Source organism: Pecten maximus, chromosome 7, assembly GCF_902652985.1.
Source record: "Pecten maximus chromosome 7, xPecMax1.1, whole genome shotgun sequence".
Lineage (NCBI taxonomy): Eukaryota > Metazoa > Mollusca > Bivalvia > Pectinida > Pectinidae > Pecten > Pecten maximus.
In genome coordinates this window covers 44,079,624-44,097,259 of record NC_047021.1, presented here as the reverse complement: position 1 = coordinate 44,097,259, position 17,636 = coordinate 44,079,624, and the positions used below count along the sequence as shown (strand labels likewise).

Genomic DNA, 17,636 nt, shown 5'->3' with positions numbered 1-17,636 from the left:
ACGAAACAGTAATTCTCACTCCAAAACAATAAAACACAGAATATGCAACAGTATCTTCAGTAATACCAAATATTGTTCACTCGTGAAGCTAACATTATGATATTTTTCACTCCTGCAACACACTCGTGAAATATATTTGGTATGACTGAATACATTTTCAAATATCCTCTATATATTACCTCTTTCTAAAACTGGTCCAAACACGGAATTGTCCCCTTCAATTGTGGAGCAGTTCCACCGCCTATGTCCAAATTGAACCTGGCATTCAGCAATGCCCAGCTGGGCCCCTCTCCCGACACTGGGCATGTGATCCTGATAAAGCTGACAAAGTCTGACCTGCCCAGGGGACAGGCCCCTTAACTTAGGGCACAAAGGCTGTGATCCTAGGATATATAACTGTGGGTTCTTCCAAGACTCAAACTTGCCAGCAAGACTCCTATGCAATTAATATATAACCACATATGAATATGAATTGCAAAAAGAAACATATTAAAACAAGAAAAGTCTCAGCTAGTGGTTAAGAAAATAGGTTAAATGAAACTATTAGAAAATAAAACAAAAGTACTTTCTATATGAATTTTTACGGTTGTAGTTAATGACCTTAACGCGAATACTGACTCCTCTTTGTAGTCATTTGGCCATATGCTTCAAATAAAAACAAAAATTACATTTGCTTCAATACATTACAAGTTTAATCAATGCATATGGTTTAAATTTATTCTTTTTCGATATAGACATTAAAAGACGATATATGAACTATATTTAATCAAATTTTAACTTTTTAAAATTAGATTTACATTCAGACATTAAGATGGCAGTCGATGAATTTTTCAATAAATGGATTTAGTATCATTTAGAAAATTATTTTTACAACATGGAATTGAATACAAAATGTCGTAAATCTATTATATAACTGTATTTATTAAATATAAGTTTTACAACTTGATGTTTCTGCAACATAAATGAGGTTTGTGATAATAAAAAAATCACAATCATATTTTTTGGAAGCACTTAAGGAGTTTATATGTTTTCAAATTGAATGAAATCTGCTATCTACTCAATATAATAGTATTTGCATGTGTGCTAGCGTGCTATCACAAACAGCTATCAGCAGTATCTAATTTGAAGAGCTATATCTTCTAAGCCACTCGACCATGAGTTCATAACACTTAACTGTTACGGGAAAATGCCAGAACCGTGATTAAACCTGGATAGTCTTGTACGTTTAATCAATAAAAATGTAAAAATAAACGGGAAATACAGATGGTGTAAATTAGAGTGATTCATCCAGACCGATACTACTGCAAAGTTATTTAAATGAAGGGCTAAAGAAAAAAAAGAAAAATAACTGTAGAATTTGTATGCATTCGTACTCTATTCATCAAAATCAAAAGCAAGCATTTTAACTGGACAACGAAATAGGAAGCGAGAAATTTATTCAAATTGTAACAAACAGGAATTCTTAAACACCTTTGTTTCACAATGTCATCCTCATATACCTGTGATCATATAGCTGTATTTAGGTAAATAAGGGGTCGCTTGTCATATCATGACAATTAATAGGTTGAGAAATGTGAGGGAAATTGTTGATGTGCTGCGTACATTATCGATTGTGTTGGGGATCACCTGTACAGGTAAACTCGGAACGAGACATGCATTTGATATGGGATATCGTGAGCTGGATTGTATAATAATGATGTCTGTTTATCTTCCAGCTATTTTTGAGTGTTTAATTGAGGTCAAAAGAAAATCATCAATTACCTATAAGCAGACGACAGTGTCAGTTGTCACCCTTTTTCTATTGATTTGGCCGCGCACTTTACAAACGCGGGGCTCAAGGGTATATCTTGTATGGGCACTTCGCTCGACCGGTGCATAAACAAAAAACGCTAGCCGCTTCTCTTCTACTACACTGGGTTTGTTAAATTGTATACCCGTTTTTGTCACTTTAACGTTTTAGATTATCTGGACATTTTTGTCGTGGTGTGTACATTGTATATGATATTTATTTTGGAATGCCTCATAGGTGTATTATGGGCTTGTGTATAATAGTTTCTACCGATATAGTCAGGAGGAATGTGGCCTGTGTGAATCTATGTTGGGTTAATCCGGACAATTTTGTCAATAAAGGCCGATTCCAGTGTTTACCCATTGCCAGTTTAAATCACTCTCAATGCCCGTGATAGTAGTTGATGAATGTGATAGAGGATTTATCTTCTTCACAAATAGAAATTCACAAATGATAATAAAACTAGGCGAACTGACACCGTATATGTCATTACACAAAAAGAAAACATATTTCCATACACAAAGTGATAGATTTATAATTTTTATGTTTAATAAAAAATGTGATCAAGTTACATTTATTGTTTAATACTAACGTAAAAATTAAAAATCAATATTTATCTTTTCATAATTTTATATACAACATTTGGACCAGAGTCTATGACGATAGATTTAAAATGCAATGAAATATATAAACTGAAAATATTGAATTTAATTGCAAGTTAATTAATGGTTAATTTCAAAATAAAATATAATGTTTTATAATTTTTTATTGTTATTCAATGTAAGAAAAATCACACTTACCACCAAATATCGCCAACGGCAGAAACAAGAAAAGCTTGTAATATTCCTATCAGAATCACGATCCCTATCCTTGGCCATCGTGAGATTCCTAGGGCCATTTTTGCATATCACTGACGTTTGTCTTTCCGGGGCACTACGGACGGAAACAACGATGTAGAGTAATACATAGCTCATTGATAAATTCCATGCTAAACATCATCCAACATTTCCCAGTCCACTCAAATTACTCCTTCCACAGTGCGCACGTGGCCCAATATATGTACAAATTGTGGTGATCCATCCTTCCCTACATAGTAGGTACACAGTGAGAATCAGACTGACGAATGATTAAAATTCACAACAAATCATGTTCAACACACACACACTCTCTCATGATATTTTTGCGACTGATCCCAAGGCATCATTACCCCTTCAACAGAGGTGGCACTCGACCAGTGATTGATGGTAATGCCTCCACACAGCAGACGACTACTCTGACGTTTGCTCGCCTCTGATTGGTCCATATCACCCACATCCTAAGTGTTTCAAATGTTTTTTTTCTCGATCTGTCCATCTGAGACATGTACACTAATAATAATTAGTAAATGACTTCTTCCTATTTTTACCAGTTGGATTTCTGTATTTTGTATGTCGCATGAATGTGCCGAACTGTCGTGTAGTAGATCTAATAAGCGGTGTCCCTATACATAACGATGAACCGTGTGAGAAAAGCCGCGAAGGTATTACAGGGAACGTCAATATCATTCCTCTGATTCACATGTATGCAGAATGATAGTAAACATATAATATTCACAAACTATGGAATGAGGCAGGCTAGCGGGACAATATCCCTGAGGTGAATGTCTGTCATATTTGACTTTAGACAGTAGATAGCAACAAGAAGATCTCGGAGAGGGGGCTGCCGCTCTGAGGGACACAATGAGCAGTCATGCATATATGATAGGGCACAGGTTGGTTATAAAAGCTACGGCGTCCGTAACCTAACAAATCTCACAATGTTGGACTCGGTTGATGCGGACTCCGGCTATACGTGATAGGGTTTTATATACGATAGGTGCATGTGAAATTGGATCGCGTTTCAGATCGTAAACTGAATACAAAACGAAAATGATAATCTGTTTGCTCATCTTTAAATGTTATAATGATGGCTAATTAATTAATAGTATTTTACCTTTCAGTTGAGCATAAGGATTTGTCTTAATTAAGACAGAATGTAAATAAGATATGTGTCATGTCGATTTATAAACAATGTCTCTGATGAACATTATCATATGAAATATTCATGTATAACAAATAATGCATAAATTATGATGCACAATATATACCAGTTATATGTAATTAATGAACTGTTGTATTGTGTATGACATAAACGTATCGGTGTGTGTGTGTGAAGTAGCATGTACAATATTCGGCAGATATAATATATATTATAACGAGTATTATATGGTATGGTTTATAATATATAATGTAATAAGTAAGGTATGGTATATAATATAGAATATCAAGAGTAGGGTATGGTATATGATATGTAATATAACGAGTAAGGTATGGTATATAATATAACGAGTATGGTATGGTATATAATATATAATATAACGAGTAGGGTATGGTATATAATATATAATATAACGAGTAGTGTATGGTATATAATATATAATATAACGAGTAGTGTATGGTATATGATATATAATATAACGAGTAGTGTATGGTATATAATATATAATATAACGAGTAGGGTATGGTATATAATATATTATATAACGAGTAGTGTATGGTATATAATATATAATATAGCGAGTAGGGTATGGTATATAATATATAATATAACGAGTAGGGTATGGTATATAATATATAATATAACGAGTAGGGTATGGTATATAATATATACTATATGATATAACGAGTAGAGTATGGTATATAATATATAATATCGCGAGTAGGGTATGGTATATAATATATAATATAACGAGTAGGGTATGGTATATGATATATAATGTAATAAGTAAGGTATGGTATATAATATATAATATATAATATAGCGAGTAGGGTATGGTATATAATATATAATGTAACGAGTAGTGTATGGTATATAATATATAATATATAATATAACGAGTAGGGTATGGTATATAAGATAACGAGTATGGTATGGTATATAATATATAATATAACGAGTAGGGTATGGTATATAATATAACGAGTAGGGTATGGTATATAATATATAATATAACGAGTAGGGTATGGTATATAAGATAACGAGTAAGGTATGGTATATAATATATAATATAACGAGTAGGGTATGGTATATAATATATAATATAGCGAGTAGTGTATGGTATATAATATATAATATATAATATAACGAGTAGGGTATGGTATATAATATATAATATAACGTGTAGTGTATGGTATATAATATATAATATAACGAGTAGTGTATGGTATATAATATATAATATAACGAGTAGTGTATGGTATATAATATATAATATATGATATAACGAGTAGAGTATGGTATATAATATACAATATAACGAGTAGGGTACGGTGTGTGATATATAATATAACGAGTAGGGTATGGTATATAATATATAATATAGCGAGTAGGGTATGGTATATAATATATAATATAACGAGTATGGTATGGTATATAATATAACGAGTAGGGTATGGTATATAATATAACAAGTAGGGTATGGTATATAATATGTAATATAACGAGTAGGGTATGGTATATAATATAACGAGTAAGGTATGGTATATAATATATAATATAACGAGTAGGGTATGGTGTGTGATATATAATATAACGAGTAGGGTATGGTATATAATATAACGAGTAAGGTATGGTATATAATATATAATATAACGAGTAGGGTACGGTGTGTGATATATAATATAACGAGTAGGGTATGGTATATAATATATAATATAGCGAGTAGGGTATGGTATATAATATATAATATAACGAGTATGGTATGGTATATAATATAACGAGTAGGGTACGGTGTGTGATATATAATATAACGAGTAGGGTATGGTATATAATATATAATATAGCGAGTAGGGTATGGTATATAATATATAATATAACGAGTAGTGTATGGTATATAATATATAATATAACGAGTAGTGTATGGTATATAATATATAATATAACGAGTATGGTATATAATATATAATATAACGAGTAGAGTATGGTATATAATATATAATATAAAGAGTAGGGTATGGTATATAATATATAATATAACGAGTAGAGTATGGTATATAATATATAATATAAAGAGTAGGGTATGGTATATAATATATAATATAACGAGTAGGGTATGGTATATAATATATACTATATGATATAACGAGTAGGGTATGGTATATAATATATAATATAACGAGTAGGGTATGGTATATAATATATAATATAACGAGTAGGGTATGGTATATAATATTTAATATAACGAGTAGGGTATGGTATATAATATATAATATAACGAGTAGGGTATGGTATATAATATATAATATAACGAGTAGTGTATGGTATATAATATATAATATAACGAGTAGGGTATGGTATATAATATATAATATAACGAGTAGGGTATGGTATATAATATATAATGTAACGAGTAGGGTATGGTATATAATATATAATATAACGAGTAGGGTATGGTGTGTGATATATAATATAACGAGTAGGGTATGGTATATAATATATAATATAACGAGTAGGGTATGGTATATAATATATAATATATAATATAACGAGTAGGGTATGGTATATAATATATAATGTAACGAGTAGGGTATGGTATATAATATAACGAGTAGGGTATGGTATATAATATATAATATAACGAGTAGGGTATGGTATATAATATATAATATATAATATAACGAGTAGGGTATGGTATATAATATATTATATAACGAGTAGTGTATGGTATATAATATATAATATAGCGAGTAGGGTATGGTATATAATATATAATATAACGAGTAGGGTATGGTATATAATATATAATATAACGAGTAGGGTATGGTATATAATATGTAATATAGCGAGTAGGGTATGGTATATAATATTTAATATAACGAGTAGGGTATGGTATATTATATAACGAGTAGGGTATGGTATATAATATATAATGTAACGAGTAGGGTATTGTATATAATATATGATATAACGAGTAGGGTATGGTATATTATATAACGAGTAGGGTATGGTATATAATATAACGAGTAGGGTATATAATATAACGAGTATGGTATGGTATATAATATAACGAGTAGGGTATGATATATAATATAACGAGTAGGGTATGGTATATAATATATAATATAACGAGTAGGGTATGGTATATAATATAACGAGTAGGGTATGATATATAATATAACGAGTAAGGTATGGTATATAATATATAATATAACGAGTAGGGTACGGTGTGTGATATATAATATAACGAGTAGGGTATGGTATATAATATATTATATAACGAGTAGTGTATGGTATATAATATATAATATAACGAGTAGGGTATGGTATATAATATATAATATAACGAGTAGGGTATGGTATATAATATATAATATAACGAGTAGGGTATGGTATATAATATATAATATAACGAGTAGTGTATGGTATATAATATAACGAATAGGGTTATAGTACATGACATATATTATATAACGAGTAGTGTATGGTGTGAGATATACATGTATAATGTAATGAGTAGAGTATAGTATATGATATACATTATATAACGAGTAGTGTATGGTGTGTGATATATAATGTATATTGTTTACATAAAATGTTAAGTAAATGCTTCGCACATGAACACAGGTTAAGCTCTGCTCTGCAACACATAAAAAGTGTCATGTTATTTATATCACGCTGTTGTTTTTGTACCATAACATTTGTTACAACAATCACTACTAAACACGAGGCCCCAACAAGCCACTACTACGGCAAGTATTTAAGGTGACATACTCCAAGCTGACTCAAGACACCAGAAACCATTAACCCACCACAGACTTAAAGGGGCACGTTTAATCAACATAATCAAGATGTACCATGTCCAATTAATAAAATTAAGTGGCTTCACCAGAAAAAAAAATCTACATTTAGAATATTTTGCAGTACTATCGGTGACACTTTAGGTGCATATCTCCATATTTCATGCTATCCTGATCTTGCGATGTCTCCATTTGGACAGTGTTTTAGGATATAAATGTTCCAAAAACAGTTCCGTGGCGATGATGAAACACATACTCCTGACATAGGAAAAAATCTACTCTTTCTGTACTTTAAAACACTCAGCTAGCTATTCAATTATAAAATTTAATCAGATAATTGTATAATATAGAGCCCAGACAGAAAATTATGCACTTTTCGTTAAAATTTCTTAAATAGAAACACATTTACATTACGTACAAAAAACTTCATTATAGAGAAGCAAACGTTCCTTAACGAAGTTTTTTATATGGAAAGGATACATATTTATTCGAAATTTAATCCATGAATATTAAACAATTATTTAACACAGCACGCCTGTCTACAGTAATCGTTGTGTGTAGTACACTACTACCTGTCTACAGTAATTGTTGGGTGTAGTACACTACTACCTGTCTACAGTAATTGTTGTGTAGTACACTACTACCTGTCTACAGTAATTGTTGTGTGTAGTACACTACTACCTGTCTACAGTAATTGTTGTGTAGTACACTACTACCTGTCTACAGTAATTGTTGTGTGTAGTACACTACTACCTGTCTACAGTAATTGTTGTGTGTAGTACACTACTACCTGTCTACAGAAATTGTTGTGTGTAGTACACTACTACCTGTCTACAGAAATTGTTGTGTGTAGTACACTACTACCTGTCTACAGAAATTGTTGTGTGTAGTACACTACTACCTGTCTACAGTAATTGTTGTGTGTAGTACACTACTACTTGTCTACAGTTATTGTTGTGTGTAGTACACTACTACCTGTCTACAGAAATTGTTGTGTGTAGTACACTACTACCTGTCTACAGTAATTGTTGTGTGTAGTACACTACTACCTGTCTACAGTAATTGTTGTGTAGTACACTACTACCTGTCTACAGTAATTGATGTGTGTAGTACACTACTACCTGTCTACAGTAATTGTTGTGTGTAGTACACTACTACCTGTCTACAGTAATTGTTGTGTGTAGTACACTACTACCTGTCTACAGTAATTGTTGTGTCTAGTACACTACTACCTGTCTACAGTAATTGTTGTGTGTAGTACACTACTACCTGTCTACAGTAATTGTTGTGTTGTACACTACTACCTGTCTACAGTAATTGTTGTGTAGTACACTACTACCTGTCTACAGTAATTGTTGTGTGTAGTACACTACTACCTGTCTACAGTAATTGCTGTGTGTAGTACACTACTACCTGTCTACAGTAATTGCTGTGTAGTACACTACTACCTGTCTACAGTAATTGTTGTGTGTAGTACACTACTACCTGTCTACAGTAATTGTTGTGTGTAGTACACTACTACCTGTCTACAGTAATTGTTGTGTAGTACACCACTACCTGTCTACAGTAATTGTTGTGTAGTACACTACTACCTGTCTACAGTAATTGTTGTGTGTAATACACTACTACCTGTCTACATTAATTGTTGTGTGTAGTACACTACTACCTGTCTACAGTAATTGTTGTGTGTAGAACACTACTACCTGTCTACAGTAATTGTTGTGTGTAGTACACTACCACCTGTCTACAGTAATTGTTATGTAGTACACTACTACCTGTCTACAGTAATTGTTGTGTAGTACACTACTACCTGTCTACAGTAATTACCTGTCTACAGTAATTGTTGTGTAGTACACTACTACCTGTCTACAGTAATTGTTGTGTAGTACACTCCAAACTATAGTTTTTGTTTATTTTGTTTGACGTCCTATTAACAGCCAAGGTCATTTAAGGACGTGCCTGGGGTTGGAGTTTGAGGAAAGCCGGAGTACCCGGAGAAAAAAACACCGGCCTACGGTCAGTAACAAGCAACTGCCCCACGTGGGTTTCGAACTCGCGTCTCAGAGATGGAGGGCTAGTGATCAAGTGTTTGGTATCCTTAACCACTCTGCCCCTAAATTGTTGTGTTGTAATATTTCACCCTAATCTCATACGCTATTTCTAAATAGAATTATTCCATATCACAGAAAAAAAGAAGATTGGTTATCAAAACATTTAGAAACGATTTGGAAGATTTTCAGGTCATTTTGACTATCTCTGATATGAATTATATTTCCATATGATTGATGTACGGGGCCTACTTGAGAAGATCCCCGAACATACGCTCACATTATGTAATTTATGACACCATTTTAACACTAAAGGAACATTTTTAAATGTAATCTTTGCTTGATGAGTGAGCAATATTATACTGTTCCTGCATTTAAACTTGATATCGGAACCTTATCATTTTTATTGGGTTGTTTAGCTATCTTGTACTTGACACAGGTAAGCCACACACCGATTCATTGACGCGTTTGTTTGATACTGTAAACGAGATTATATTCGAGGTGAGAATTTTCATGGTGTCTGAACCTGTTAACTTTCAAATTAAAGATAATTTAATTCCACAGATACCTCTGTTTCCATTTACAATACTGCTTACTTATTCGCGTTTGCAAAATGTTAACCCTTTTTTAGCTCACCTGTCCGAAGGCAATACAGTAATTGTTGTCTACAGTAATTGTACACAACCTGTCCTTCCGGCCGGCCGTCCAGCCGTCCAGCCGTCCGGCGTAATTTTTTTCCTTTTAACAACTTCTCAATAACCAAGAGGCACAGGAACTTGATATTGGGCATGTAGCATGCTGAGTTGAAGGGCTACCAAGTTTGTTCAAATGAAAGACCGTGACTTACATTCAAGGTCACATGGGTCAAATAGGCTAAAATCTTCAAACGACTTCTGCTCAATAACCAAGAGGCCCAGGGGCTTGATATTGGGCCTGTAGCATGCCGGGGTGAAGCGCTACCAAGTTTGTTCAAATGAAAGACCGTGACTTACATTCAAGGTCACATGGGTCAAATAGGCTAAAATCTTCAAACGACTTCTGCTCAATAACCAAGAGGACCAAGGGGCTTGATATTGGGCCTGTAGCATGCTGGGATGAAGCGTGAAGGACTACAAAGTTTGTTAAAATGAATAACCCTGACCTACATTAAATGTCACATGGGTCAAATAGGTTTAAATCTTGAAACGTTGATTAATTGATAGCCAAGAGACCTGGTATTAGGCCAATTTGATGCCGGAATGAAGGGCTAGAAAATGTATTGACATGAATAAACCTAGCCTAATCTTGATATTTGAATAAAGAGGTAATCAGCATATATAGTAACTGCAGAAATGACCTAGATCAACTTCAAAATTGCTTTAGGGTCCATGTGAGCGATACAGGGCCCATTGGGCCTCTTCTTTCTAGGCATATTACGCGAAATCGTAGTGTCCGCGATTTAACCGAACATATCTATATCACAAAATTTTGTACAGGTTCAACAGTAAGTTCGCTGCTTGCCAAATATTTAACTATAATGATTCGTACACAACTTGTCACAAACACTTTTACTTCGCCAGATTACACTTGGTAGCCTGCAGCAGATTACTTATCCTCTATATACTAACATACACACACTTTAAACTCACGAAACCGTGAAATGAAACGCGATCCATAAAGATATTTGTTTCCCGTGAAGCTGCGACTTTTCGTGCCGATCATTGTTGCCAAGTTTTTTTTTAGGGTGAATTAGAAATGAATATTTTATCGTATTGATTCTTTATGATTAAATTTTACGATGGTGACAAAAGATAAAAGTTTTTTTTAGATGGAATGGCATGCGAGAAGAAAAGCCCACAGTGCTTGTTTAAAGCTTGCACTAAGATTGAAATATATTTGGCGACTATTTCAATTTTTTTTATTTTTTTATTATTCCTGTTTATTTCTTTATTGTTTTACGGACCATCGACAGTTGGCGACATTTCGGGCCAAACCAGATCAGAAAAAAAGACACTAGGGAAATTCAGATAATATGATATTCGACTTCTCAAAAATGATAAAAACTATTTCTAGAAATAATATAATGTCTTTTTAGGCTAGTTTAAACTTTCATTTATCTTTCATTTTAAGCATATTCTTTTAAGGTTAACACTATTAAGATATGTATGTCAATACAACTCGGACCCGTGTGTTGATATACAACTAGGACCCGGATGTCAATATACAACTAGGACCCGGATGTCAATACAACTAGAACCCGTATGTCAATACAACTGGGACCCGTTTGCCAATATATACAACTAGGACCCGTATGTTAATATACAACTAGGACCCGTATGTTAATATACAACTAGGACCCGGATGTCAATACAACTAGAACCCGTTTGTCAATATACAACTAGAACCCGTATGTCAATACAACTGGGACCCGTTTGCCAATATATACAACTAGGACCCGTATGTTAATATACAACTAGGACCCGAATGTTGATATACAACTAGAACCCGTATGTCCATACAACTGGGACCCGTATGTCCATACAACTGGGACCCGTATGTCAATACAGCTAGAACCCGTATGTCAACATACAACTAAAACCTGTATGTCCATACAACTGGGACCCGTTTACCAATATATACAACTAGAGCCCGTATGTCAACACAACTAGGACCCGTATGTCAATGCAAATAGGACCCGTATGTTAATATACAACTAGGACCCGTATGTCAGTGCAAATAGGACCCATATGTTAATATACAACTAGGACCCGTATGTCAATGCAAATAGGACCCGTATGTTAATATACATATTAATATACAACTAGCACCCGTATGTCTTAAGGTAGAGCTAAATCATTCAGACCTTATACGAATATTTTCTTAGGATCAACTAATAATTTTAGAAAATTCAGTGAAAATCCACATGCCAAGATTTTTTTCTCTTCCTGATGAACTCATTATCTTATCAGAGTAAAATTATTCTGTACTAGTGAGATAGTCAAGCTGCCATACCACTAAGTAGTACATCTTTATATCATCTTGCCAGCTCAATGACGTTACCTTGACTAAATAACCTTCCGTTTAGAATAACAAAATTAGTGACGGTTACAGAGCGAGGTGAAAACCCGCGCAATACTTTGATGTAGTTTTTTTTTAATTCTGTGATGGACAGTGAACACAGGCACATGAGCAAGTAGTAATTTCAAAAATATGAAGAAATAATGAATGGGTATAGAGAGATGAATTGGTAGGGGAGCAACATCGTCACTTGTCAAAAGAACGTGACGTCATCGTCAATGAACCCGTATGTTCAGAATCCTATATCATCTTGGAAAGTACATAACAGGTTTATCAGGGGAAAATAAGAAAGATATCAATCGTAAAATTATCCAATTTCATAAAGCGGTGGCTGTTTACTCTACATAATTATGCAATAAACTGTATGTAAACTCGTGCACAAAAATTGGCCTCAGTTTATTACAGATATGCGTTTTTCTCAGTACCCTAGTTGAATATCTTTTGATCTGAGTCGTATTATGACGTGACGTTTAGTCCGGATTTCCGTCGCCTTTGGTAATAATGTTATTATTCCTCATTACCAGAGCAGGTAGACCAGTTAGGGGGGAGCTAGTGCAGAAATCTGAATACAGACAACACCGGTTTACATTGCAACTGCGAAATCCACGTGTACTTTTCGTGTGTCTATAACCGGCCTCATATTTCTGATGACCTCGGCCGATTGGGGTTTCTCAGTGATCACCGAGGAGTTCCGAATGTTGAAGCAATTATGGATAGGTATATTGCACCAATGACTAATCATTGATAGATGTCCGTGTTGGTTCGAGATTTTTCCAGGATTTGTCTGTTACTTAAATCTACGTTTTCCACGTATTTCAATGTTAGTCGAAGCATTTTAATACACATCATTCAATATTCGTGAAATATTTAGCAATATTTCCATGGCAATAAAAAGTTACGACGAATGTCTATGTTGGTCGAAGATTTTCCTTATATCTCATGTATATCAAAGCCTTTCTTTATACAGTCAAACCTCGATGATTCGAACTTCGTTGATTCGAATTTCTCGCTGTATCGAACTTTTTGCTTGGTCCCGAATTTCCTCACTATATAACGCTACTAACGAACCTGTGTAGTTTCATACATTCTTGCTACTTCACACATACTTCTTAATTAGACAACACCATTCCATAGGGTTGAATGTTAGGTACAACTTCAGAATTTAATTTGTACTAATGAATCTTGTGTTTTCCTTCCCTTTACATTATATACTTTGAATTTGCAAATCCAAATTTGAATGAATTTTCTCTCGCCTACCACGCCTGAGGTATGATTCATAATAGATTCATATGTCTTAAGATCTCTGACAATAATCTTGATTCTGTGATCCGTATAATTAACTGTAACCAAGCGATATAATGCGATACCAGAATGATTAGCTGTGCTGTTTAACTACATACGTATATCTATATGTATGTACAGTGTTTGATGATTTCATTTTCCTTGTTCGTAGACTATTGTTAGCTTTATTTCTACCTCGTTCTTCACTTAGAGAGCATGATATTACATTTTTCACGTCGATTTATTTATTTGTACCTACAAATGCCTAGGGTTGATATATGTTGTGTTGAATATGTTTTGATCTATTCCGCCATGGGTTTGCGATGACGTCACGTAGTGAAAGGTATGTGAGGACGTCATTGGGCAATAGCTGTTGGTGACGTCATGAAAAGCTGTGTAATATTAAGATATAGGGATAATTATGGTGATGTCATCATAAGTTGTGTGGCATAATTCGACGTAGCGTGTGTAGTGACTTCATCATAAGTTGTGTAGTATAATTTGACGTAGCGATTCATGTTGTGACTTCATCATAAGTTGTGTAGTAAAACGTGACGTAGCGATATGTGTGGTGACGTTATGATAAGCTGTGGTTTGTTGCGTTACGTTGGGTTGTAGTAAACGGCTATAGACGTGTGAGCTCGGTTGCCTGGTAAACAACTTAACGCTCGATGTTGGCTGTTTGCAACCAGACGTGACAAACCACCTGCTATATTAATTACCGGCGGGTTGAGATGGGAACACGCGGAAGCGCCAAGAGTGTGAAGACAGAGCAGTGCCGAGACAGCGAGCTCCACTGGGGTATAGCCGTTTATCCATAAAACTCTTCTGATTGGTGATGATATATTACAGAGGCCAGCTCTCTGTCTTTTAATAATTCATACTTTAGGGGACGAAACCTTATGTGAAATGAAATCAGAGTTGATATTGCGTTTGACTTCATTAAAGAATTAAAGACGATGGTATATTTATGACTCAACGCTCAATCAAACAATAAAACATTCCAAAGGATAAGTTCAAATAAAAGTACAATCCTACAGAAATGATTGACAATAGCATGGTGGCTGTCATTTGAAAGTTACCATACATACTTGTACTGCAATGGAAGAAAGGCATCTAGGTCACCTCTGAGGCTCTGACACCAGTCTGAGACACGATTAGAGAGAGAAAATTCTTTACTTTAGCGAAATTACATATTGCTTTAAATATTTCAGTACAATTTTGATATTTGTCTAAGAATAATGTTACCTATTATATAGATGGTTGGAGAATCAAATAATACTGTAATTAGGTCACTGCGACCACATTCTATAAACACTTGACTGACGTCAACAATATGATTATTTTCGTACTTAAAATCGCACAAAGAGGGTCAGATCATCATACTAAATTTCATGTATTGACAATTAAACTAATATACAGCTTTATTGTGTATTCTTGATTTTTGACCTTTTCCCATAACAGTGAGGAAATAAAGAATTGTGCATCTCGTCCAGATGTCATTCATATTGACAATAAAGATAACCTGACATCCGTGAAATAGTTTACTTACATTTCAAAGCTTAATCAAATAGCCCGTGTCTATCTTATCAAGATATCAAGCTTTTTACTAACTATAAAATCTTCTTGTAAATCATAATCATCTAAACGTTTGATGCTTTGCTACAAATATGTGTCACACAATGAGTAGACGTGTAAAGCGTTGATGTGATAGTGTCAAAATTGTTCAAAATAGAAGTCATAATGACATGTGTTCAAGATTGTATCTCCAGTCACGTGAGAGATACTGGAAAGTGCAACGTAATATTTGTATATTAGGGCATGTTTTTGTCTCTGATAGCCAGGTACAACACATCCAAGTGTGTCATGACGCCATCGTGATCGACATGTAATCACCGTGGGTGTTCTATAATGAGCTTCATGCCGATATAAATATACAACGGATACAAGTTTATTTCATGACCTATGGTCAAAGCATTCGATAATCTGAACAAGTTTAATACCGTCATATCATAACTAGATGTCCTTGACACATTCATTCATTCATTCATTCATTCATTCATTCATCCATTCATTCATTCATTCATTCATTCATTCAATCAATCATTCAATCAATCATTCAATCAGTCATTCAATAATTCATTCATTAATCACCACCCCTTCCCCCTCTCCCATTCATTAATTCATTAATTCATTAATTCATTAATTCATTCATTCATTCATTCACCCCCCCCCCCCCCCCCCCCATATCCCGGTGTGACTTCCCAACGTTCGTACAGTGTCCGCAAAAATATGGCATATTATCGACATTGATAAACAGACATTAATATAGAGCAAGGTCACTGTGACCTACTTACCAAGTTTGTGATTTTAGAGCAATGAAGCTTAATCTTGCACTATGTATAGAAATGCTCCAAAAATAATATAATGATTTTGTAAAATCAGGCCGTTCGTCAACTTTCTCTGCCAATCGACCCCTCATATTGGCTGTTATGATGGCCGAGACAAATTGACACATGTAACGACAAATCATATTTGAGTAAATAACAAATATCTAATTCCGTCATATTTACTAATTGTTGTATCTAACTCTTAGATTCATGACATTGCATATGTGCAATACTGTAATACATGTATGTTAAAATTTTAAACACACAAAATTTCTGAAATCGATGCAATTTTTAAAGTCTTGAAAATGGTAAACTGGATTGTTGTCTGTTAAAATATTTTAGAACTAAATTACTTATCTGCAAAATACAAAATAACATATGTAAAAAACATATCTACCTTTTTCTCTCCTGTATTGTGGCTTCAAATAATTCCAGAAAATCGTAAATTCTTGTTGAAATTGTGTCAGTTTTGACACAGAGGACTTATCCCATCGCTAACAGTCGTTTCCAGCCACGCTGTGCACACGCCCGACATGCTTAAGACATCTTCGCTCCAATCTCCTTCCACAAGAATAATCTTAAACTGTTATTAGTTTACATATAACAGGCTTTTATCTTTTACAAAACATTTCATCCTAAAAAACTGTAAACACTCGCGTAAATTGACCAAGTTTTTTTCCGAGACTTATACATGAAGATAAAGCGATTCGTATTTAAGATGATCACGACCGCTCCAAAGTTGTGTATAATTTTCTTTAACGAAACAGAAAAAATCTTTGATCATACGTCCGGCCGAGTGGAAAGGGTTCAGCGGCTATGTGATTTGGATTTTCACGGTCAGTTGGTCAAGCCTATGACGCATGTTAGCGTAGACAATGGAAATCGAGCTATGCACAATCGGGGTTAATTAAGGAGGTATGTTGTCCAATCAGGTGCGAAAGCTCTGGCTTCGAATAAATCCGGATTAACGAAACCATTGGCCACTTTGTAAATGCCAAGTGGAGGTGAAGATATAGGATCAAGTCAAGAACTCTTCTGGAGATTAAAAACACACTTAAAGTGGTAAGATGTAACACATACTTATTGTATTTACCGTGTAAGCTTTTATGGAAGTGTAATTGTTATTCCTCACTAACAATCACAGGTAAGCACAGGTAAAAGTCTCGCGCTATCAACACAACATCTATCTAAATGTTGTCTGACGTGACGTACCCAATATTAAGATACTGCGTGATGAACTCTTCCGCTAATCCGATTC

The 17,636-nt window shown here is 34.1% G+C and overlaps 1 protein-coding gene across 2 annotated transcripts in view; it reads right to left on the bottom strand.

Annotated features, from left to right (window-relative positions):
- LOC117330945 (protein Wnt-5b-like) overlaps positions 1 to 17,197 on the bottom strand; it is a 62,438-nt gene extending 45,241 nt beyond the window's left edge. The window contains exons 1-3 of one of the 2 annotated variants that reach the window (XM_033889520.1): positions 16,776 to 17,197; positions 2,590 to 2,722; positions 180 to 436 (exon numbers count right to left, since the gene is read on the bottom strand). In XM_033889520.1, coding sequence (XP_033745411.1) covers positions 180 to 436; positions 2,590 to 2,687 — 355 coding nt within the window. In that variant the 5' untranslated portion in view covers positions 2,688 to 2,722; positions 16,776 to 17,197. Of the gene's footprint in view, positions 1 to 179; positions 437 to 2,589; positions 3,449 to 16,775 lie in introns of those variants that run through there. The other variant, XM_033889519.1, reaches the window with a different exon arrangement.
- Between the last annotated feature and the right edge of the window lie 439 nt (positions 17,198 to 17,636).